General features: G+C 35.5%; 4 protein-coding genes across 5 annotated transcripts; 3 read left to right on the top strand and 1 right to left on the bottom strand.

Moving 5' to 3' along the window:
• The first annotated feature begins 449 nt into the window (after window positions 1-449).
• LOC141724980 (F-box protein At1g30790-like) lies at window positions 450-1,523 on the top strand. Its single transcript, XM_074527312.1, has one exon. The coding sequence runs from the start codon at window positions 450-452 to the stop codon at window positions 1,521-1,523; it is 1,074 nt and encodes a 357-aa protein (XP_074383413.1).
• A 2,465-nt stretch (window positions 1,524-3,988) lies between these two features.
• LOC141661843 (UDP-glucose 6-dehydrogenase 1) lies at window positions 3,989-6,788 on the top strand. The gene is made up of 2 exons (XM_074468852.1): window positions 3,989-4,177; window positions 5,061-6,788. The coding sequence occupies exon 2, from the start codon at window positions 5,081-5,083 to the stop codon at window positions 6,521-6,523; it is 1,443 nt and encodes a 480-aa protein (XP_074324953.1). The 5' UTR covers window positions 3,989-4,177; window positions 5,061-5,080; the 3' UTR covers window positions 6,524-6,788.
• Window positions 6,789-10,428: 3,640 nt separating this feature from the next.
• LOC141724975 (uncharacterized) lies at window positions 10,429-12,879 on the top strand. Its single transcript, XM_074527299.1, has 3 exons — window positions 10,429-11,654; window positions 11,743-11,946; window positions 12,009-12,879. Exons 1-3 carry the CDS (start codon window positions 11,016-11,018, stop codon window positions 12,603-12,605), a joined length of 1,440 nt encoding a protein of 479 aa, XP_074383400.1. The 5' UTR covers window positions 10,429-11,015; the 3' UTR covers window positions 12,606-12,879.
• Window positions 12,880-15,541: 2,662 nt separating this feature from the next.
• On the bottom strand, window positions 15,542-24,052 carry LOC141661842 (alpha-1,4 glucan phosphorylase L isozyme, chloroplastic/amyloplastic). Of its 2 annotated transcripts, none has more exons than XM_074468849.1 (15): window positions 23,599-24,052; window positions 22,927-23,171; window positions 22,661-22,762; window positions 21,871-22,047; window positions 21,231-21,506; window positions 20,768-21,039; window positions 19,693-19,810; window positions 19,161-19,610; window positions 18,913-19,065; window positions 18,505-18,633; window positions 17,985-18,221; window positions 17,192-17,268; window positions 16,925-17,111; window positions 16,638-16,838; window positions 15,542-16,039 (listed from the first exon to the last, which is right to left on the bottom strand). In XM_074468849.1, the coding sequence occupies exons 1-15, from the start codon at window positions 23,825-23,827 to the stop codon at window positions 15,923-15,925; spliced, it is 2,970 nt and encodes a 989-aa protein (XP_074324950.1). In that variant the 5' UTR covers window positions 23,828-24,052; the 3' UTR covers window positions 15,542-15,922. The 2 variants fall into 2 exon arrangements, with proteins under 2 accessions (XP_074324950.1, XP_074324951.1); XM_074468850.1 differs by having other exon boundaries at window positions 22,927-23,165.
• Between the last annotated feature and the right edge of the window lie 430 nt (window positions 24,053-24,482).

Below are 24,482 nucleotides of genomic sequence, written 5' to 3'. Positions count from 1 at the left end.
ATTTGGGAGATATGAATCGGGTAAAAATGAAAATACATAGGCATAATCTTTCATATATTTATAATTATTTAATTATTTTTTAAGTGTATTACAATTCTAGATTACTCAAACGTGGATCTAATAGGAAAAATGCAATGTCAAAACTATGTTGGATAAAAAACAAACGGCATGTGATGAAACTAGAGTAAGAAGAATACTTAAATATGCTTACTTACATCTGTCATAGTGTTAGATTAACCGAAATTAGGTTTACTATAATCATACTTACTAACTTGCGACGAAATTTTATTTTGTGACAAAATTGAACTTACTACTCGAGCAAAAATGACGAAAATTGCATGTCGTAAATGCCTCAATTACGACGATTTCAGTTCAAAAAAAACGTCATAAATTGCCTGATTTCTTGTAGTGCGACTTTTATTTGACAAGCTTCATGCAGGTAGATGAGGATGGAAGTAGCTGAAAATAGTAGAAATAAGATTGCTAATGTTCTTAATGCCGCAGCCCTTTTACCCGAAGAAATTGCTGTTGAGATCTTGAGCTGGTGTGAAGCGAAGTCTTTGTTAAGATTTAAATGTGTGTGCAAACGGTGGTATGCCATAATTCAGCACAGGAAATTTGCAGAGATGCGCATGAAAAATACAGGTACGGTTCACTACATTAAGTCTTTGAATGAAAGTCTTAATATCGATGGCATCAAAGAAATAAAGTGTCTGAGTTCTTGTGATGGGTTTTTACTAGAAAAACAATCTTGTCTTGCATCCGGTAAGCCTTCTGTCAAGTATCGAGTTAGTAATCCTTCAACCAGACAAATTATCGACCTTCCAGATCCACACGACAAAGTAATCCGCATGGGTATCTACTTCCAGTCATGTTCTTATAATGTGGTTTATAATGTGGTTTCTGTATTTGCGGAGGGGAGGGATTTGAAGTTTGAAGTTGTGGAGCTTGGTAATGGTCCTAGTCTTGCATGGAGAACCCTCAATATTAAAAAGTTTTATGATATCCGTACCCGTTTAATGAATATGAAGGACGACTATTTTACTTTCAGAATGTCAACTGATCGAGGTATGATATATTTTTGCACCATAGTCCCGGCTGGATCCAGTAATGCAGAAATCATCTGTGTAGATCTTGAGAAGGAAGTCTGTACAACTTGTACTGTGCCGCAAAGCTTGCATTCTAACTGGAACGAGGTTATCTTTATGATGTGGAATGATAAGCCGTCGCTACTGGCTGTTGTGAAGGAGACAATTTATATTCGGGTGTTGGAAGATTATAAGAAACAAAAATGGGGCGCTGCTAACATTATAGTTTCATTGCCGCGTTCCAAAAAATGTCCAGATATGAAGGCGTTTAAAGTTCAAGTTTATCGAATTGGGGGAAAAGATGTCTTGATATATGCCGATAAGACCATAGGGTATGAATACAAGATCGCATCTGATACCTGGTTCGAGATCAAGACAGCTTTTGAAGTATTGACATTTGAGTTGCAAGAAACTTTCGTCATACTTAAAGGATGATGCTGGTGTAAGAAGTAAAGCACAGCTGAACTCCATACGCCAGGTTAAACTTTTGTTATACTCAAATTTGTTAGTTCTAGTAGTCATTAGTCATCATAGTTTGCATTTGTGCTTCAGCCTTGAGCAGTGCAAGGATTTGTTTCTGACAGCTCTTTTAAGTTACTTATAAGTCAGAAATAATCGAGGAGGGTTAAATTCTGCAGTCCTGACTAATCTCATGTGCCCCACTTGCAATTGCAGAGCTCTTTCTATTGTTCTTTTTGTTAATCCAGTGTCCGGGCCAGCTTTCGCGCACCTCGTCAACTAATCTGGAGGACTACTAGTATGCTTTCGCGCACCTCAACTAATCCGGAGGACTGCTAACATACTCTACCCACCGAGCGTGACAATCCGTTTACTTCCGCCTCTCTTAGTGGATTCGAACTTTTGACCTTGGGGTAGTAAATCGCTAAAATCACACTCTAACGGGGTGTATTGAACTAGGATTTTAATGTATTATATATAATCTATGGATTTTAATGGATTATATCATATTTTGATTCTACGTGGATTCTAGATAAAATGTCGTAGAGTTGATGAAGAGTCTTTAGGAGTTAAACACAATCCTTCAAAATCTCATGAATTATGGTGGGATTTCAAAAACCATAAAATATATTGAACAATGTCAAAAAATCCCTCATTTTATCAAGTTCAAAAAATCCGTCGGCATGTGAATGGCATGTGAATACCATCAGATTTTAATGGAATTTAAATAATCTCAGTTGAATACCTTCAGATTTTTAAGCATAATTTAAAATCCGATTGAACACCACCAGATTTTGTAGTATATTTTAAAATCTTAGTTGAATACCATAAAATTCTGATAAATTTTTTAAAATCTCAGTTGAATACACCTGGATTTTATGATAAAAAGAAAAAAAAAATCTTTTAGAATTCTAGTTCAATACACCCCCTGAATCAACCGGAACATCCGAGGTGCGTTAGCTCTTTCTATCGTGACCTCGTAGTCAACATGTTAGGTCAATGGACACTTTGAATATTATACATATATAAAAATTCTGTGGACAGCCTTGCTGTTGATTATTGATATTTATACAGGGAGAAAGAGAAAGCGTAAAATTTACTAAAATTAAAGGAATTCTCATGGGATGTTCCTTCTATCTTAATTCTTAAACACCATCATAATTAAAATATTAAAATATTAAAATATTAAAATATATGCAAGCAAGCTCTCTCTGTTGCCCACCAAAAAGTTGTTCTCGGGCAGTTTTCATGTTTGGGGCAATCGAAATTATGCCATCTTGTTTTATATTTTTATGTAAAAAAATTATCGTTTTAAACATATAATTCTCGAATTTTTGTCGTGATACTTTTTTAGATTATATTTTTACCATTTTCATAATAATCAGTGTCCATCTTATTTATATATTTTTGTAATTAATAAATAATAACTTAATATCAAAATAAGCCTAATCATTAAAAACAGATTTTTTTTTGAAAAATACCTAAGTCCAAATACATTTTTGCAAAAGTACGACAATTTTTTAAAAACAATGGCAAATATAAGTTTTTTATTTTTATCTGCAAAATTACTATTTTTCCATTTCTTTTTTTTACAAAAAATATTACTTCCTCCGTCTCAGAATACAAGTCCATTTGAATTTTTACACATACTTTAAGTTGTAGAAAAATCATAGATCCGTATACTTTTTTCTAAAATATATTTTCCTGAATTAAAATTTAATATGTACACTTTTATTCAGAAAAAACAAATTAAAAATGATTTGTGAAACTAAATTTTTTATTCACCTAAAAATAGGCGTAAAAAGTCAAAGGGACTTGTATTTTGGGGCGGGGTATTTACTGCAACTCGATTCAATCTAGACATGTTTCTGCAACTAGCATGGCAATGGGTCGGGTTCAGATCAGGTATTTAAAATCCAAATCTGAATTCAAATATTTTCGGGTTATCCGAATCCAAATCCGTCGGGTTTCGGATCGGATCAGTTATTTTTCGGGTATCCAAGATTATGAACAATATAGTCAAATTTAAAATTATTTATACATGCAAACACCATTAATTACATTTAAATATTTGCTAAAATTAAAATATAATAACTAATAAGTATTCAAACACATTAAAGACATATAATATTTAGTGTTCCTATCACAAATGAATTTTTGTTATAAATATTTAAAAATTACATCTTAAATAATAAAATTTGATATCAAAATAAAAAGTTATAATTCACTAGCAACTAGATGTAAACTCGAGGATAATCAAAAAACTCGATGCAGTAAGCAGCATATATTGTTGATTTTGGTTATATCGTTTTTTGTAAATATTTTCAAAATACAGTAAAATTAAAAAAATATAGAAAACGCGTTATTCTTTGATTAAAAAAAATACCGTGTTTTCCACTTTTAACCGGCCTGAGAAGTGAAAACACTGCTTATTTGCTCTAGCTAAAAAAATTCTCCGAAGGAGGTGGGCAGGGTAGATCTCATCTACCGACCAGGCAGTATATAAACCCCTTCCCCGCATTTGTTCGCTTCTTGTCAACTCTCTTTCTCTCTCTCTCTCTCTCTCTCTGCACAAATCTCTCCCAGATCTCTCTCGTGTCTTCTACTTCCCAAACAAACAGCTTCATCAGGTACTTCCAATTGACTAATCTAACTCTTTATTTCGGATCCTTTAATCTGCTTATATATATTTGCTGTACAATCTCTCTGTTTAGTTTTGATCAGCTTAATTGATTTATATTTACATGTATTGTTTATATTCGTGTGCTAATTAAAAATTGTATTCAGATTGTCAGATCTGTAGACATTGCTTAGTTTTAAGTTGTTGGATCTGTGATTTCTACTTGGCTACTTATTTGAGTTAATTTTAGTCACAATAATATAATATTACTCGTATTTTATAGAAAAACTGTTTAGATCACCGGATCCGTGTTAGTTGTAGTGGAATTCGACAATTGGTAAATTCGTAAGTTGAGTTAATTATGCGAGTAACGGATATTTGTCTCAATTGATTTAACGGTGCCACCGACATTACAGAATTACTGTCGCTCTTTGCGTTTTTATACATAAAACTTATCTAGTCGTAGAAATGATGTACAATGATTATTTAAGTGTTGCCTTCTGCAATTCAATCACGTATTGTTTCAAATATGTGGAATGCTTAGGATCGTGTAGAATTTAGTTTAGTGAGAATGTGATTATCGATAATTCAGATCTTGTAGAAAGCATGAATCATTTCTTTGTTGTATTTGATTGAAGGGGGAAATGAGTTCTGTATAATTTATATTGGTGGTAATCACATCGATTTATTTTCGGAGTGTAGATTGAGTACGTTTAAACACTCTTTTAATGCATAACCAAAGGACTTGAGCTGGGACTTGATTCACTTTTGTAGATCTACTTGAGTTGGCTAAGTTTACTAGATCTACTTTATTAGCAACCACAATCTGAGAGCTGAAACTACGTTACTGCAATTTACTATGAATTAATCTGACAAAGTTTTCTTTTTTACAGGTTGTACCTAAGGACCAAATATGGTGAAGATCTGTTGCATTGGTGCCGGATATGTTGGGGGCCCTACCATGGCTGTGATTGCACTTAAGTGCCCTTCTGTTCAGGTAGCTGTTGTTGATATATCTATTCCTCGGATAGCTGCCTGGAACAGTGACACCCTCCCCATCTATGAGCCAGGCCTTGATGATGTGGTGAAGCAGTGCAGAGGCAAGAATCTCTTCTTCAGCACTGAGGTGGAGAAACATGTTTTCGAGGCTGATATAGTCTTTGTTTCTGTCAACACCCCGACTAAAACTCGAGGACTTGGAGCAGGAAAGGCTGCTGATTTGACATATTGGGAGAGTGCCGCTCGCATGATTGCTGATGTGTCAAAATCCAACAAAATTGTGGTTGAGAAGTCAACTGTCCCAGTCAAAACAGCAGAAGCAATTGAAAAAATCTTAACCCACAACAGCAAGGGAATCAGTTTCCAAATCCTTTCCAACCCGGAGTTCCTTGCAGAGGGAACTGCAATTGAAGATCTTTTCAAACCTGACCGTGTTCTAATTGGAGGTCGGGAAACCCCTGAAGGTCAGAAGGCAATCCAAACACTAAAGGCGGTCTATGCCCAGTGGGTCCCAGAAGACCGGATAATTACCACTAATTTATGGTCTGCAGAGCTCTCAAAGCTGGCTGCCAATGCTTTTTTGGCACAGAGAATCTCATCTGTTAATGCGATGTCTGCTCTCTGTGAAGCTACCGGTGCAAATGTTTCTGAAGTTGCGTACGCGGTCGGTAAGGATTCAAGGATTGGGTCCAAGTTCCTGAATGCCAGTGTTGGTTTCGGTGGGTCTTGCTTCCAAAAGGATATTCTGAACCTGGTGTACATCTGTGAATGCAATGGCCTTCCAGAGGTGGCAGAATACTGGAAGCAAGTTATCAAGATTAATGATTATCAGAAGAGCCGTTTTGTAAACCGTGTTGTTGCCTCCATGTTTAACACTGTTTCAGGCAAGAAAGTTGCCATACTAGGATTTGCGTTCAAGAAGGATACAGGTGACACTCGTGAGACTCCGGCGATTGATGTTTGCAAGGGGCTGTTGGGTGACAAAGCTCGAATTAGCATATATGACCCTCAAGTGACCGAGGATCAGATTCAAAGGGACCTCTCGATGAACAAATTTGACTGGGATCATCCCCTTCACCTGCAGCCAATGAGCCCCACTACTGTGAAGCAAGTAAGCGTGGTTTGGGATGCTTATGAGGCAACAAAGGATGCCCATGCTGTTTGCATTCTCACCGAGTGGGATGAGTTTAAGAATCTTGACTACCAGAAGGTATACGATAACATGCAAAAACCTGCTTTCATCTTCGATGGTAGGAATGTTGCTGATGTTGAGAAGCTGAGGGATATTGGTTTCATTGTATACTCCATTGGTAAGCCGCTAGATGCCTGGCTCAAGGACATGCCTGCTATTGCATAAATGCCGCCCCTTTACTTGTTTGGGTTTCCTTCCCCTCAATTTAGTAACTGGAACCATATTGTTATGCGCTTCTGTAATATTTTGCTCAACGGTTTTCCCAATTTATATTTTTTACCATGTTCTTACAGTTCAGATGATTATCCTTACTACTAATATTACCATCTGGATTAGAGATTATGTTTTGTTTTCTACATTGTAATGATAATATTACTTTTGGCATATTGCTCGCAGCATTCCAACAGAAATCTAAATGTTATATCTATAATCCTCTCCTGTTATATCTATACCCCCCCCCCCCCCCCCCCCGAGACTGAATCCGAGCTTCCAAATCTTTTGAAAGTCGAGGGAGATTGATATTTTTGCCAATCATCCTGTTCTGTTAAATAAGCACCACATTTTATTTTTAGTGTGTTTGAGGCATATTGGCTACCAAGATTGTGCTTCCCCTTCTGTTTACCCTGTGATCAACTACTAGAGATTCATCTTCTTCAAATACTTCTGGTGCTATTGTATGTACAGTGACCGCTCCTTTTTATTCTTTATATAACGTCCCCAGCTCGCCTCTTTGAATCCTAGAACTTATTATCATTCGTTACGTTAGCAGAACCCCAATTGTGTTTGGAATTTATCCAGAGTTTAGATCCCTCGACGTTTCTTCCCGTTCTTGATTTGCTATCTTCGTATCCATTTTACCGTTCCTTGTATGCATATTCATAGCCGGTTGCTAGGTCAATCGACGCATTCCAAGTGCCAATACATGTTCCCCTCTCCTCTGTCATAGCTGATTTCAGGTTTATAAAGCAGCCTAGTTGAATGTATGTTGAGGTTGAGGACCAGGCAACGTTTTTGCCAGCTTTCACATCCACAAAGAGCGGTCATGCCCACTATTTATGCATCTAAACTAAACATGTTTAGCCAGGCTGTTGCCAGTTTCTACATGACCTTCATTTCTTTATTATCACTACATCTCCTTTGATTCTTAATCATACCACCAGTTTTTAGATCTCAAGTCAATGACATTTCATTATATTGTCTAGGTACATGACTTGAACGTTGTTAGTGTTAATGTATAACCCAACTAACCATATGGTATTGGCACGTTTGTTCATCACGAGTTCACAACTCTCAAGTTTCAACTCTAAGCTGGCACTTCACTTGTGTCACTTGTGTGCACAACCTTGAGCTGGCACTTTAGTTGTGTACCCAGGGTACAGCCTGAGGGCTGAGTAGATTTGAACCAACTTACGGATTTAGTTAACGGGAATCGGAATTTCAATATCTCGGAATCTGATTATAATGTATAATTAAACTAATAATATGATTAAAAGTTAGAGAAAACTGGGCATGTGGATAAAATTTTAATGATAAAATTGTAAATACAAATACAACCCCCTGTATTTACAAAAATACTTTGCTACACTCATTTTCTTTTAACCTCGGGCAACTCTCCTGCACATAGGGCTGTAATTCGGGCCGGGCGAGCCGAGTTTCGAGCCGTGCGTAATTCGAGCCGAGATTAATCGAGTCGAGTCGAGCCGGATCGTTTAGTTAAACGAGCTTAAACATCTGCCCGAACTCGACTCGTTTAATTTCACGAGTCGAGTTGAGCCGGCTCGTTTAGCTAAACGAGCCAGTTTTAACGAGGCTGGCGAGCCGGCTCGTTTAATTTTACACTTAATCGAGGCTAAACCTCTACCCGAACTTGGCTCGTTTAATTTTACGAGTCGAGCCGAGCCGGCTCGAGTAATTAAACGAGTCGAAACCTCTGCCCGAATTCGACTCGTTTACCGAACTCGGCTCGGCATTAATCCCCAAAATGGCGACATATTCCTCTTTAAACCTTGACAAGACCTCATCCATCTCCAACGTGAAGTCCTTAGAAAGCCAAGTATCCACCTATCCGTATGGCCGGCCAATCCGTGACAACCCCAATAATAGACTTATATCACGATATCTTTTTCTTGGCTTCAATCGAAAGCAACGAAACCTTGCGAGCGGATTCCCCACCGGCAGGGGGACAGGAGACGGTAGCAGGTTTTTCTTCCTATCATCTTTTTAGCCCCCTTATGAAACAGCAGCCTTTGGTACTGTACTTAAGTAGTTAGGCAAGTAAATGATTGATAGCCGAATCGGTGGCTGCTACAATTGCTTTGGCGGGAGCTGCTAAACGAGCCGAGTGGAACCTACTTAAACGAGTTCGAGCCGGGCGAGCTCGCGAGCCGCCCGACTCGAATTACAGCCCTACTGCACATCAATCCCTAAAAGTTATCGATACATTTTGAATGTTGAAAATATTAGGTACTCCTACACATTCCAATTTTTTTAAAAAAAATTGATGTGTTCATTGATAACCTTTCTTATAATACGAGATTTTACGTATATACATATTCGTTTACGAATCTCAACTCGACACATATCGTGCCACGTCATTCGGGTAATCAACGGTACTATTTCATTGGCCCCTCTGCCAGTAACAAATCTCATCAGCACAGTAATAAATTTATGAAATATCTTTCTGTAATGACATGAATTTTGACTAATATCTTCCATCTTGGTAGGAATAATTTATGGTTGAATACTTGACCGAGTAAGAAGTTGACATGAACCAAAAATAAGCTCTAATTTAGTAATGCCACTGGTGAAGAGCAAACCAGAACATAATTGACCACTAACAAACTCAATTGTGATGAGATATGAATCACCTCTAATATCAAGTATTAACTATTATTACGCGTTTTATTACCAGAATGATTTTCAAATTATTTAAAAGGTTTTTTATTTTTTTTATCACTAAAAAATGCATCAAACTTATGTCCATTACAATTTATGTAATTAATTAATTATTTATAAATAAGATATAATCTAAACTAGAAACAAATATATGTCGAGCGGGGTAAGACAAAAGGCTCCGTTTGAGAAATTGTTGTGTTGAAAATGCTGGGAAAAAAGTGATGTTGAAAAAATTATATGACTGTTGAGTAATATGTATATGTTTTGATATAAAAAATTTATAAACAAATAATGATTTTGATAAAATTTCATGGTGGAATCAGTATAAAACAGTTTTTTCAAAAAGTATGGAGACCTTATTTTCTTTAACAAACAATGGCTTTTAGGCCAAAAACACTTTTCACAAAAGGAAGTTTTGAATTTTACCAAATAATTTTTTAACTATTTTTCAACAAAAAACTCTTATTACTATTTGCAACAGCAATGCCAAACGCACCCAAAATAAGAGCAAAGTTAAAAGTAGTCTTTAAAATTGAGAGACTATAAATCAATAAATACCTTTTAATTTCCGTCTCGATCTAAATAATGTTGAAAAAAAAATTGCCATTGATATGTAATAAAAAAAAATAATATTAAATATTTCAATGATCCAAATGCTAGAGTTTTTAAATTGGAGTCAAAAAGTTTACAAAACAACACATTTTATATGTTGATTGGGTATGTCAAAGTGCATTCACACCTATATAATCAATAAATATATTTTACCATTTTTTATTCTAGGATTATTCTTGGAAAATGCTAATTTCAGAGTCAACTCCTAATTTATGAATAAAATTGTCCAAACACTCACTTTTCATTTAATCGTTGATTGTTGACGATTTTATCTTGTCACGCTTAATTTGCTCGAAAATAAAATCAGACTCCGAAAATAACATTTCTCTTATTGTTCTCCAAACAGGAATTTGGGAAGGAAATTATATTACGATCATGAATCAAACATTTATATAGTCTAAAAGTTGAGACCTCTAAGAAAAAAATACTATTGTGAGAAAGTATAAAAATTGAAGAAATTGATAAGTAGCTAGCGAGTAAAATGAGTACGCGTGTGAAATCTTGGCTTGCATGCAAGGCTTTCCTATACTAGGCAAGGCAAGCACAATCCCATCAAATAGGGTGTGATATTAGCGCCCTTTTCTACCCTTTTTCTCTTTTCTCTCCATAGAGAGAAAGAGAGAGAGAGATTTAGAAAGAGAGGGAGAGAGAGAGGGAGGGAGAGGGAGATTTAGAAAGAGGGAGAGAGAGAGAGAGAGATTAGAAAGAGAATGTGAGAGGTGGGGCTCTTTATTTTAGTTTGTGCCATCACTGCCAATACACTCCTCACACACCCTCACATAACCACCTTCTTTCACTTGCATATACATACATATACACGCTGTACAGATTTCCTTGTTTAGATATTACTATGATACACTATCTTATCACTTGATTGTTCTTTATATCTTTGCTTAATTTTTAGCTACCCAGATCTTGTTTCTTGCTTGTCAGTTACTCTTTTGATATGTGTTTGTTGGCCTTTCTTGTTTTGACTGATCATTTTGCTCAAAATATCTGCTGAGATCAAATTATAAGCTACTGATCTCTTTGTTGAATTGGGTTGATCTTAGTTTGTTCATCTGTGTCTTTAATTCTGTTCTTCAGCTTGATTGATAAATTTTCCTGCTGAATTGTGGGGTTTTCTTGGTTTTTTATTGTTTGATCACTGATGGTAGAAGATCAAGAATTTAAGTATTTGTGTAGGTTTTGTAGCAAGAGCTTTTCTAATGGAAATTCATTGGGTGGGCATATGAGGGGTCATTTAGCATTGATTAATGCAGAGAAGTGTGAAAATGGGGATTTGGGTTTTGACAGAGAGGTAAAGAATGTTCCTTTGATGTCTGAAATGGATCTTGAGGATGTTGGTGAAGCTAGTTATGTGCTTAGAGAGAATCCCAAGAAATCTTGGAGAATTTCGCCTTTCAAAAATGGCGGTGAGTTCAAGGAAATGCATTTTTGTAAAGAGTGTGGCAAAGGCTTTCCTTCATTGAAAGCTGTTGCAGGTCATATGAGATCTCATTCAACTAAGGGGAAACAAGAGAATGCAGTTTGTAAAGATTGTGGGAAACTGTTTGATTCAGTGAGGGCTCTGTTTGGTCACATGAGAAGTCACTCTAAAAGGTCAAAGGCTTCGAGTGAATCTGATTTTGAGGTGGTTTGTCCTGTTAAGAAGAAGAGATCAACAAGGTACAGCAATGTTACATCACATTCTTCGATTTCTCAGTCGGATTCATTTGTTTGTTTTACTGAGGGTGATGAGGTTAAGGAAGTGGCTATGTGTTTGATGATGTTGTCTAGAGGTGGTAGTTATAGGGGATGAGCTTAGTTTGAGCATGGATACTGCAAAGAATTGTGGTTCTGCAAATCTTGAATCTTGGTCATCGTTTCGGAGAAAGGGATCTGCTGGTAAGCAGGATGACTTGAGATCTGATTGTGGTGACATTGGAATGAGGAAGATGAAGAAATCGATAGGGAATGATATTGAGTCTACTGTATCAGGGTTTGGCAATTTTGGCTCATGCTTTGGTAGTGATGATGAAGACAAATCTGGAGTTGATGCTTCTGATGATCAGTCTCGTATTTGTGACAATTCTAAGAAGGCCCTTGATATGAAGAAGCAGCATTATTAGTCCTATTGAAGCAGAATTAATGGATTTAGTAGCCGAAGTTGGAGTGGAAGAAGATCGATATGGCCTTACAGAAGGCAAGCTCATGCAACAAAGCTAACGTTGTCGATGATCAATGTAAATTGAACATGATTTTTAGTGATGATCAGCTTCAATGTGCTACTAGTGCTTCAGAATTCTCAAAGGATAATGACAGAAAAGGCAAATTCATGTGCAAGATTTGTTTCAAGACTTTCAAAACTTCCCAAGCACTTGGAGGCCACAGAACTACCCATAGAGCAGTTTACAGTCGCGGCACAGTGAAGGAGGATAGTCGGGGCACACTGAAGGAGGAGAGTCGCGGATATGTTGAAACTGATTCTGAGCTTGAGAAGCTGAAATGCAACGAAAATCCACCTGAAACGGATGATACGAAGAAGAACAAAGAACACCAATGCCTAATCTGCTTCAAGGTTTTTGCATCAGGTCAAGCACTAGGAGGCCACAAGAGAGCTCATTACATTGGAGTACCTGTAAGCAAAGGTAAAGCAATCACTTCAATAGAACACGATCGTCCTGATCATATCGACAACAACCTGGACCTTAATTTCCAGCAACTGCAGAGGAAGAGTCATCGACTGGTGCTAGTTTAAACCCGTGGTGGGGTTTAGATGATTACGAGTGTGAGCCTGTGGCGATTTTTAACTGATATCAATCATATTAGCTAACTGCTGGCCTTAATTTTTTCTTGAAAGCGTATAGATTCTATTGATCACTCATCACAGTACAATGTCTGCATAAAATTCATATAAAGGTTTGTTTCTTCTCTTTAGCATTGATGATCTTATACATCGTAAATTCGTAATGCTTTCGATCTTGTAATTTTCAACAGTCTTAACTGATTCAAGATACTCTCTAGTTATTTTACTCCTCTATGTTATGCATTACATGTCTTGAATTGATTGTGATCTCTGATCTAGCATATTATGTGGGGTTTGCTCAAACTTTACTTAACAGATAACTACAAAAGTAGATTCATAGATTGAACATGGAAGTGGTGCCAACAGGGCCGGCCCTGAGATTCGAGGGGCCCTAGTCGAAATCAGTTTATGGAATTTTATATATATTTACCTGAAGAAGTTAAAAAAGTTTGGGATCCTTAAGTGTCGGGGGCCCTAGGCACAAGTTTTGCTCGCCTATATCGAGGACCACCCCTGGCTGCCAACAAAGAAGTGGTTGAGCACTTTAGTCCTCCTTGCCGGTGGTCAAGAGGTCGAGTTCGACTGCTGATATGTGCGTGTGTAATTAATTAGCAAACAAAACACGGAAGTGGTACTACAGGATTAAAGATGTAATTAGGATGACTAAGTTTGTGGGTTTGTTGGAAGTAATGAATATAATAAGTTGGTTGACACAGAGGTTGATGTGTCTAAAAAGCAATATAAAACTTGCACAAGAGAGGTATGGGCATCTGAAGTGAAGGTGGTTGTTTAGTCACTGACCATTAAAACATGACAGCCAATCTGAGCTCCATATCTGTTTTTTTACAGCTGATATTTGTACAGTCTTTATATCATAAAGTTCACGGATGTTTAGTGTTGGTGTTATATAATGTAACTTCTATTGCCAAAAACTAGTTATACACAAGAAAAGAGCTTGCAAATCCAGCAAGTGAGCAAGCTTTCTTTTAGGCTAGAGCACAATAATCAGGGACGGAGCCAGAAACCCGAGTTTGGGATGGCGAATTTTTTTTCCGAGTAATTAATATATATTTTTAATTTATTATATATTAAATAAATTAATAAATATTATTTTTAACAATTTCAATGTACAAAATATACTTGAATTTGTGTATCTAAATTCATAACTATTATAAACATCACTAATATTAGTACTAAATTCAAAAAAATTATATAATTTTGAGGGGGCGAAAATTAAAATATTTTTTTTACTACTAAATATATAAATATGTAATTTTTTTCATAAATTTTATAACTAATTTCACGATTATCCGGGAGTTTGGGGTGGCGGCCGCAAACGCCTCCGTCCCTGACAATAATAGTAGTGTGAAAGGGATTTATCGATGTTCGATGAGAATGAGAATCGAGTATGGAATCTTGGAAATTATAAGGAATTCTAAGTTGTGTGTCAAAAACGTCGAGTTTTCAATTTCCATTAATCATACTCATTGACCATGTGCGAAGTGATATTTGAATGTTGTGATTAGAATGAGAATCGGGTATGAAAAACTGAAAGTTATAAAAATTTTAAGTGGTACGTACAGAAACGTCGAATTCCGATTTCCATCAACCGTACTCATTGACCAGTGAACGAAACACGCCCAAGTGAGACAAGGGGGACCATCTCATGTTTCTCTGTTGGGTATAGAACATTTAAAAGGATCCATATATATTGCTTAGGAAACAACAAATCTGTGCAAGTAGGCTGCTTAGAAACCATTATTTGGAACCATGAAAAAAGAACTCACATGTATTGTAAGCCCAACAACTAACTTTCTCTTCTTTTTGAACCTTTTTCTCCATTTCAACCGGGTCTTTTTCTTCTTCTTTTCAAAGTTCATAAATTATACGTCAGTTTTTTAACTATGATTACAAATTGTGTTAAACAAAGAATACTAGAGCACAGTTTTCCAGTTTCATACTGTATATAACTGGTACTTCTGTAATGATGAAAATTCACTTATAATGCAATGATCAGAAATAACTTGTGTATACTTTGCTTTCTTATATAGTGCTCGTTTGAGAAATCTTAAAATAAGTAACTTATGACTTAAAATGAATTAAGTGCGAAATAAGTGATAAGTTGATAAATACTTATAAGTTCTATAAGTGTTTGGATAAATTTACTTATAAGTCAGAATTTTTTTTACTTAAATGAATTAAAACAAATAATTATTAAATATAATTATCTTAGTTCATGAATCTTAAATTAGAAAATATTTAAAAATTTATATTTTAAAATCAAAACTTTAGAAAAAAGTGAAAAAATGAAAATAAGTTGGAAAAAAGTACGTCACTGCCAACTTTCAACTTATCAGCTTATAAGTTGTAAATTCAGCTTATAAGTTGGGTCGACAAACACTCGTCGATAAGCTGTTAAGGGCTTATAAGCCATAAATGGCTTATAAGTAGCGTGCCAAACAGGCCCATAATGTCCAACCAGAATCATTCTAGTATATAGTTGAAATATCAAATTTTATATGAAACGTTTTGAACACTCACTATATTGAAAATGGCTAATGTAATCAGATGAAGAAATAATGAACTTGAAAATAAGTAATTTCAAGTGATAAGTAATTTATAACTTAAAATGAATAAGTAACTTAAAATAGGTAATTTATAACTTAAAATGAATAAGTAACTTATAAGTGATAAGTAAATAAATACTTATAAGTTATATAAGTGTTTGGATAATTTCACTTATAAGTCAGAATTTTTTTTAATTTAATAAATCAAAATAAATAATTTTAAATATAATCATATTATTTTATGAATTTTAGATTAGATTAACATCTATAAATATATTTTTTAAAATTAAAGTTAATAAAAACGCAAAAAATCAAAATAAGTTGAGAAAAAATACGTTATTACTAACATTATTGAAAATCCGATTTATAAGTTAGGTACACAAACAGTCCTCGACAAGTACTTACTGGCTTAAAAGTCAATAAGTTACTTATAAGGTGTAAGGTGTAGCCAAACAGGCTCTGATGAATGAACACGAGCACTGTTTACCGGAATTTAAAATCACGTTTAAGTCTGATGCTACTACATGGCTACATCCACTGTATCAGTTCATGTCCTCGCCTTATTTGCTCCGGCACTATTATGTTACTTACCTACGAACCTCTTTTATTATTTTCTTCGAATGCAGGATAATTATGTCAGATCAAGACGATGTGATGCATACGTTTTCTTCTACTCCCCGTGCTGAGACACAAGTTTATTCTTCAAGGTAGTTCAAGAGGTTTTATGTTCCATATCTCTCTGGCATATTCATGAATTGTTCTATCACTGCTGAACTTGTAGGAGCCTGCTGTGTTCAAGATTGACATGCTTGTCCATTTCTGCAAAGAAATAATTGTAATTACTGATGAGAGGAACTCGGTACTTATAAATGTGTAAGTATGCCCATGGTAAACAGATAATGTTATCCCCATCAGTACTAAACGGCTTCAAGAACGGGAGATAACAATAAGACTAGAGGATATAACAGTCATATCTCATGGAATTTTGGAGAGGATTTAACGGAGTCAATAACGGGAGGAACTGTGTAGCATGCAAGGCCAATCAGTATTTCCATCATTTTACAAAAACAGAGACAATAAAGAAGTCAGGTCCAGAAATTCATCCAATGACAGTGTAGATATAAACAATATCCTCAAGGTAGGTAAATGATAATTTTATTTCTGGGAAAATTGGAGTGGCAAGAATTATTCTATGTAAAAGTTCCTCACTATGACACTCGCTATTTGAAAAAAACATCTGCAACAAAAGCTCCTCAATTTGCAATTTTACAGTTGAGACTTTGATGACAGAAGCATACCAATCTTGTTTACTTCATATCAAAAAGGATAGGTGCATGACTATACTTGGAAATAAGTGCATGATTCTAGTTGCTTAATTAACAAATCAAAAATGAATGTTACATGATTTATCTCTTACCTTCTGGTCTTGGTACGCCTTGTCAACCTTCTCTTGGCATTCAATGTAACTGGGAAAGTCCTTACCAACAAGGAAATAGTCAGCACGGCCAAAACCTTCATTGCCTTCCAGAGATCCTAGGAGCTCATCATAACTATTAGACCCAAATATTCCGCTTTTGACATATTCCTTGACTTCCTCGAAGCGAACATCTGGCACAAACTGCACAACAGGGTCAAAAAGACCATAAGCAATGATCATGCCAACATATATAGGATGAAGAGGTAAGACGTAATCAACATAAATACCTTTCCCTCAGCTCTTTCTTCCCGGAGACCCATAATCTCATGTGCTTGAGCACCAAAGAGGAAAAAATTATCTTCTCCAACCTCCTCTCTAATTTCAACATTGGCGCCGTCTAAGGTCCCAATCAGGATACAGCCGTTCATTGCAAACTTCATGTTGCTGGTTCCACTGGCTTCCATCCCAGCAGTACTAAAGAGAAAGAGACAATAGCAAAAAAGTATTATATAAAAGTAGTAAGGTAAACACAACATAACTAGTGTAATTTATACCTGATATGCTGCGAGAGCTCACTTGAAGGGATAAGTAATTCAGCAACACTAACATTGTAATCCGGAACAAATATAACCTAAACAAGGAAGAATCAAGATACAAACATGGATTAACTTGTGCAAACAACCGGCATAATTTAAATTGTGTAAAACAAACTTTGAAAGCCAAAATAGTGAGTGTCGCTAGTTTATAAACCAAGTCATAATTACCGGTCCAAACTCAACAAGTGTACAAAAAAAATCCAATCTTGTTATTTTATTCCTTGATAAATCATAGGCCAACCCAGAGGTTCATGGCTTTTGGTAATCTTGTACCCATATGCAGATTGGTCCAACCCAGGCCATATATAATGTGGGACTGCGTTATTACAACATAGAAAAAGTATTTAAATTTTAAAGTGACAACTGCCACAGCTGCCTTATAAGCCCTTAAAGTTAATCCAAAATAACCACTACTAGATTAAAACTGTAATCATATAGGGAAAAAAAGAATTAATAAAACATGGACATTGCCTCACTTACCAAATCCATACAAAGAGGTTAACATTAATATTTCCAATCAGTTAAAAGACAAGAATCATGGTTTCGTTCAATTTTAAAGTTTAACATACCATGGTCAATGAAACTATGAAGAATATGTGTAGTTAAAATTTTTTGATGATGCACAAGTGACTAGATGAGATAATATATATTTAAACAAACTTGAAAAACTTAGCAGAAGTACTTAAAAATATATGTAAACGATGAACTATTCTAAGTATAAAGGAGATTCCCAAAATCATAAATATCATACCTTCAACAAGTCACCTATTTCAGGATCATGGTTTATTGTAGCCCCAACATCCGTTATGAATTTCACTATCCTCTTTGCTTGTACATATGTTGCAAAAGCTTTTCCTCCAAATATACAAACTCGTGGAACAAATTTTTCTTCTCTTTCAGATGCGGTCATTTCTTTCATCTTTTTGTATCGATAAACTATCCCCAGGATATTTAAGAGTTGTCGTTTGTATTCATGAATACGCTTTACCTGAAAATAATACCAGGTCTATAAGATAGTCCCACGATTGAAATTTAAAGCCGACAATTGAAAATGTAAATGGCATGGTGACTTGCTAACTGTTGTCAACTTACATGAAACATTTAGAACCAGTTAAAGTTAAACTCAATTTTGTTTGGTATAAAATTATAAGTTGTCTCATTTATCCAAAACCCTTCTACAACTAACATTAACTTATACAGTGGAAGAAATCGGTATATCTCCATGGTGATCGAGATGACAAGAATAGACCTTGTAGTAAAAGATAAATCACCTGGATGTCAAACATTGCATCAGGGCTCACGATATACCCTGTTTTTTCTTTAAGGAACTTCGCAACCTTGACTTTGTTGCTCCTCTTTGATGCCCTCCACTCGGTATGGAGGTCCTCATTATGTGCAAACTAAGAAGAAACTATTTATCAGATCTTTGTAAAAACTAGTTCTACAGAAAAGGAAACTAGATAAAAACAACAAGATATAGACAGATCACGCAAAATAGTGTAGTGCAATTTCCACATTAGTAGTGGCATGCAATATACAATATATAGCCATTAGGACACTGCAAGGCCAGGAATCAGAAGAGAAGTTTCTTTTTCTTTTCTTTTAAGTTCTGTTCTTTTCTATTTTTCCTTTACTTATTTTCTAATTTCCTATGCATGGAAAAGGACATTAATAATCACCTCACGTAATTTTGCTAATTTCTCAGTGTTCAAGACCCAGTCTTCTGTACCAATCCACTTGGTAATAATATCGCTTAAATTTGGATTGCAGAACCGGATCCATCTTCGAGGTGTCACCCCATTAGTCTTGTTCTGGAATTTTTCAGGCCAGAGCTACGGAAGGGAGTTTGGAAGAAATGAATGTTAGAAAAACTAATTAATCAAGTGTAATAAGCAGTTTTAAATTACAACTCCTCTGATAGATCTACCTTATAAAAGTCATTAAATACGTCCTCCTTGACTATTTCACTATGAATTTCTGCAACTCCATTAACTGCATGGCCTCCCACAACACAGAGATTAGCCATGCGTACCATCTTTTGTGGTATAAGCACTGGTTCTGGATCTGACTCTTTTTCCTCCTGTGAATCCCTTTCTTCGAGTTCATCTTCATCATCTATCAATGCAGTTGCATCAGGAACCTTATTCTCTTTATCGAGATCCATAACAGAGCTTCCTTCAGTACCTCCACTACCAACAACAGTGCTTTCTTTTGGTTCTTCATTGAGATCAACGGCAGAAATTTCTTTTGGTTTAACAAATATATCATCCAAAGAAGCTGGCAAATCAAAATTTTCCAAAATTCTCATAGCATTCAACTTCTTCTTCAACATATCAGGATCTGATGTGCCATATTCTGACACTATATTTTGAATCAACTGTAGAAGTAGCAAGTACCAGATTAAAAACAAAACTGATGCTAAGAAGAGGGTTTCTTACTTATCTATATTATACATATACCTCCTCATCAATCATCTCTATGATCTCGACATGTCGAGGAAGCAACTTCTCCATAAGCTCAAAGCTCCATTTTTCCAACGCTTCAGGTAAAACAGTGTGATTGGTGTAAGCCACGGTTCTGAAAATTTTACATCAAGGGCTAAGCAAATTAAAATATATTCCATTTCATTAAAGTATATTAAAACAACAAATGTAAGAAATCTTGAGGCATTTGTGCATGTTCTTCTTTTATTATGGATACTTCTGTTACAGAGAGAATATCATCTCTACAAAATCCTATTGGAAGAAATTGAGGTACATATTAAACAGCATATAAGCACTTTAAAAATGAGGTGCAAAAATGTGCCACAAAAGCATTAACCTTGGACTCTCAGTCCACATATGTACTGGCCTGTGTATTGATGGGGGTTTCTGTAAATGTAACAGTTATATGAATTTGTACTGGCCTGTGTTCTGGTAAAGAGAAATTCCTGTTGGGGCAGTTGTAGATATGCTCTACTTTTTCTAAAATCTGTGTCTGAACTCTTTGTACATATAAAAAAGGGAGGGGAAAAAATGAAAAGAAATTAATTTCAGTTCTTTGGCGGGGTCATTACATTCAACCGATCCACATTCCACATCACCAAAACTCTTCAATTTTACCGTCAATCTTGTCACGGATAGGGAACACATGGGCATGTGTATGGATCTTAATATAAATTTTAAAATAAAATCTGAAGCCTTCTGAAAATATACTTGTAAGAAGCAAGACCTCTTATATCATATTAATTGATATTGAGTTATAAATACTTGTATGTTTGTAGGCGCAATTTTAAAAATGTAGAATAAATTGTCGCACTTGTATGCCAAACCCCACACTCGTGTCCAATTTCAAATTCACATTGTAGAGTCCTTGTATTTTATAAACGAGAATTTGACGTTTCGATCAGTATTCATGTCCAACTCTCACGCTGAGAACGTGTAACATAGGTCGCATGTTGTATGTTGATCATCCAACCCTCAGTTTGCATGTATAATAATTCAAAGAAAACAAAAATACCAGAATCAGTACAAAACTACACCACAACGAAGGTACCTCTTTGTGATCTCCCAAGCTTCCTTCCAGCTCAAACCCTTCAAATCAACTAAGATTCTTATGAGCTCTGGAATGCATAGTGTTGGATGAGTATCATTCATTTGTACTGCAACTTTTGATGGGAACTCTTCCCAATTTACACAGCTTCCGGATCTCTTCTCAAAACGAGTGATTATATCTTGAAGAGAAGCTGAGCACAATGTATACTGTTGCTTCAATCTAAGAGTCTTTCCCTCCAGTGACTCGTCCCCGGGGTATAATACAAAGCATATCTGGTGTCATATAAGCATACCAGAAATCAGTTGTCTTGACCCAACGCAGACCATATTAAAGAATATCTTTAGCAAAGAAAAAGCAACCATGCAAAATGATGACTTTGGGCAATGTAAAATTACATATTAAACTCCAGAATAAAAGTCTGTCATATTTATGATGAGATATATAAACAAGACACCGAACTAACCTTTGCAGCATTTTCTTGATCTTCACATGCTTTAGTGTGCTCACCAGCATTAAAAGCATTTAAATCAAAATCTTCAGAGGAAACCTTGGTTGACCAAAGTCGGAGGTTGATGGTAGTTCTAGTTTTGTATCCTGGTATCGGGACATCATATGCAACAGCTTTTATATCTTCTCCACCAATCCAGTGCCTCTTTCCGTCAGATCCTGTAACTAACTTACCGTAAAATTTTATAGGATAAGAGACGTCATTTCTGACTATTTCCCATGGATTACCCATCTACAAAAAGAAAATAAAATCAATAAAAAAGACAGATGGTTTTCAATGATACCTAACTTAATGACTTATATAAGCAAGTTCAAATTTAAAAGGACACCTCGTCAGTGAGGTGCTAACAGCAGTGTCTATGTTGTTAGCATTGTTGATATTGCGAAAGTTGAAATTCTAAACATTTTAGAATTAAAATAGATATTATAAACTTGTTATACAGTCATTAATGTGATATCCAACGTTCATATATTTGATTAACAATTGCTATAATACAAAAATTAATGTTTTACAGAATACAATTCAATTTTTTTGGTGGAAAATGAGAATTATGGTGATTTTTGTTGATACAGAGTACGAGAAGAACTAGTCATACTTCAAGCCAATTTTCAGCAACCTCCTCCTGTCCATCTTTCGTGATCAGCTGTTTAAATAAACCATACTTGTATCTAAGTCCATAACCCCATGCCGGATAATTTAATGTGGCCAAAGAGTCCAGAAAACATGAAGCAAGCCGCCCAAGACCCCCATTTCCAAGGGCAGCATCAGACTCCTGTAGTTGATCAGTGAAAGAAGTTAAATTTGAATTATGCACCGGATCTAGAAGTGTCCATAAGACTACAGGAGTAAACTTAGTAACAGTTAATGCTTTGCATGTTGGTATCCACATTAAAACGGACATTAAACCTATTGTAAATTTTTACTTAACTTGGGTGTTAATCCCAATCATTTTCATAATCATTTACACTTTTCTGGATGCACCACTACAGCATCATCATTAGTACATATCTACTCTAGACACATTCTCGGACCATTGTCAGCGAACTTGTAGCTACTGATAAAATATTTTCTTTATCTTTTCAAATGCCAGGATAGGTGGTGATATTTACTCCTGAGTGAACATTACGATAATTAGGTACAACATAGTGCACTTTATTAAAACTAGACACCTAGTCTGTCAAAAAAAAATTCCAGACTACAATGTACTATCAGATTTATAGAGAACTGTTGTCAAATAGCTGCACCTTTCACTTCCGATGCAAACTGTTGTCAAATAGCTGCACCTTTCACTTTCGATGCAAAATTGGTAACTTCAAATTGGTTGCAATTTTCCTAAGCAAATATTTGGCAAAAGCATGAAAACAATAATGTAGCTGAAATCTTACCTGTTGTGCTACATTCTCCAGATTATGCCCAAGTTTGGTCAAAGCTTCACCGTATGCACCAGTTAATTCCAAGTTACCAATGGCATTTAACAGTGCTCTACCCTAATTAAAAGAAACAATAGATGCAACATTAGTAGTTCATCCATAAGAGAGCATACTCAAAATTGACAAGTTATCGCTAAAATAACATTTGCTACTACCAAGCCGACAAGGCACCAATAACAATACGACTCAACACTTGACAGCAAGGTGGACTAGCATATAACCTGTAGAAACTCCATGGACAAGTAGTACGCTTGCTTTACATTCATCTTTTCATAGAAATCATATGTCGCATTCCAGTTAATGATAAGTGAATCACGAACACTCTGTGCAGTAGCAAAGTATGCCTTGGGAGCCTCAAACCCTTCTGGAGAAAACGATGGTGTGAACTGTGCATGGTGTTTGATGTTGGAAGCAATTGACGCAGCATCGGGCGTGAAAGTACTCAGATCACCTGAATCCCCTGATCCTTTATCAACGAAAACAATCAGATCACTTAAATAAACTACACATTCGAGACTTAGTTCACCTCATGTTCAATCAGCCTAATAGTCCGCAAAAGTGATAAAACTTACTCTACACCCGTAATTAACTAGTATTTATTGTGTAGTTGCGCAATTTAAATTTAATACTCGCAATAAGCAATACATTAAACAGCTTTTGAAGTAAAATAGTTTATTCATATAACGATCAATTTACACAATATCATTTTATCTAATTTAAATTTGTAAATGTTGCGTTGATTTTTTTTTAATTACAAACTTTATTCATAAACATTCTAAAATTTCTACAAAATATTGCTACGAAGCGCGGCTTAATAGACTACTTATATTAAAGACGAAACATTATATTATTGACGAAACATTAGAAACCAAGAGTGTTAGAAGTGAGCATACCTTGTTCGACAACGAGATCCTTCAAGACCGGAGCCGACGACTCACCGGAGACATTCTTCACCACACAGCCTCGTTTACTAAACCTCCGGCAATCGGAGATCCTGGTGAAGAAAAAGAGCTTAGATTTTGTGTATCTACATCGAAAATCGATGAATCTAGAAGCTGAATTGCAATGTAACAACTTGTTCTCCGGCTTAATTGAAGTTGCAGAGTACATTGAACTCGCCATTACAATTGCTTGTTACAGTATTTTTGTTATTTTAAACTCTTTGCTCTTCTAGTAGTACTAACGTTAATTAATGGACATTGAGAATTGAGCTTTTTTATTTTTTTTCTTCTTCTATTATACAGTACGCGGCAGATATGGAGATGGAGTGGTTTATTAATTATTGGTTATTGGATCACGAGATTTTGTATCTGAGTCGTTGTATGGAGGCGTCATTGATCTCACATGTATTAGCACTGTGCTTACTACTTGAAGTAACAGTGTGGGCATTTTATCCTGTGTGGTGAAGTTTACGGTTTGCCTGGATAGTTTGTGCTTTCCACGTGGTGGTACCATGTCAAGTACGCTACTCCCGTCATTCACGAACCGAACCGAGTCGAGACTCATTTATCGGTACACTAATCATCGAGCCGATTACTAGTGTAATAGGAAATTTTTTAACAAAGTTAAAAGTTATTTATTTTAACGGAATTATTAACTTAATTTTATAATCTTAAGAAATCAAACTTCAATATATTATAATAAATAAGATAATAAAGATAATTTTATCTTTAACGGCCAAATAATAGTAAACCTCGTGTAATTATATAGAAAGTATAATTAATCATTTGATAGCCACAAGAAAACAATAACTAAAAGGAACTAGTTACCTAGCCGC

The sequence above is a fragment of the Apium graveolens genome, chromosome 5, assembly GCF_009905375.1.
Source record: "Apium graveolens cultivar Ventura chromosome 5, ASM990537v1, whole genome shotgun sequence".
Classification (NCBI taxonomy): Eukaryota; Viridiplantae; Streptophyta; class Magnoliopsida; order Apiales; family Apiaceae; genus Apium; species Apium graveolens.
The sequence above is the reverse complement of the archived record's forward strand: the minus strand, read 5'-3'. Positions and strand labels throughout refer to the sequence as shown.

Excerpts from the sequence above, each read along its gene's own strand:
- LOC141724980 (XM_074527312.1), top strand. The coding sequence starts at position 450 with ATGGAAGTAGCTGAAAATAGTAGAAATAAGATTGCTAATGTTCTTAAT.
- LOC141724975 (XM_074527299.1), top strand. The coding sequence starts at position 11,016 with ATGGTAGAAGATCAAGAATTTAAGTATTTGTGTAGGTTTTGTAGCAAG. Across the intron at positions 11,655-11,742 it reads TGTTGTCTAGAGGTGGTAGT|GGATCTGCTGGTAAGCAGGA; the intron begins TATAGGGGATGA and ends TTTCGGAGAAAG. Across the intron at positions 11,947-12,008 it reads TTTGTGACAATTCTAAGAAG|CCGAAGTTGGAGTGGAAGAA; the intron begins GCCCTTGATATG and ends TGGATTTAGTAG.
- LOC141661842 (XM_074468849.1), bottom strand. The coding sequence starts at position 23,827 with ATGGCGAGTTCAATGTACTCTGCAACTTCAATTAAGCCGGAGAACAAG. Across the intron at positions 21,507-21,870 it reads TTGCTGAAAATTGGCTTGAA|ATGGGTAATCCATGGGAAAT; the intron begins GTATGACTAGTT and ends TTCTTTTTGTAG. Across the intron at positions 18,634-18,912 it reads AATTAGCAAAATTACGTGAG|TTTGCACATAATGAGGACCT; the intron begins GTGATTATTAAT and ends GTTTCTTCTTAG.
- LOC141661843 (XM_074468852.1), top strand. The coding sequence starts at position 5,081 with ATGGTGAAGATCTGTTGCATTGGTGCCGGATATGTTGGGGGCCCTACC.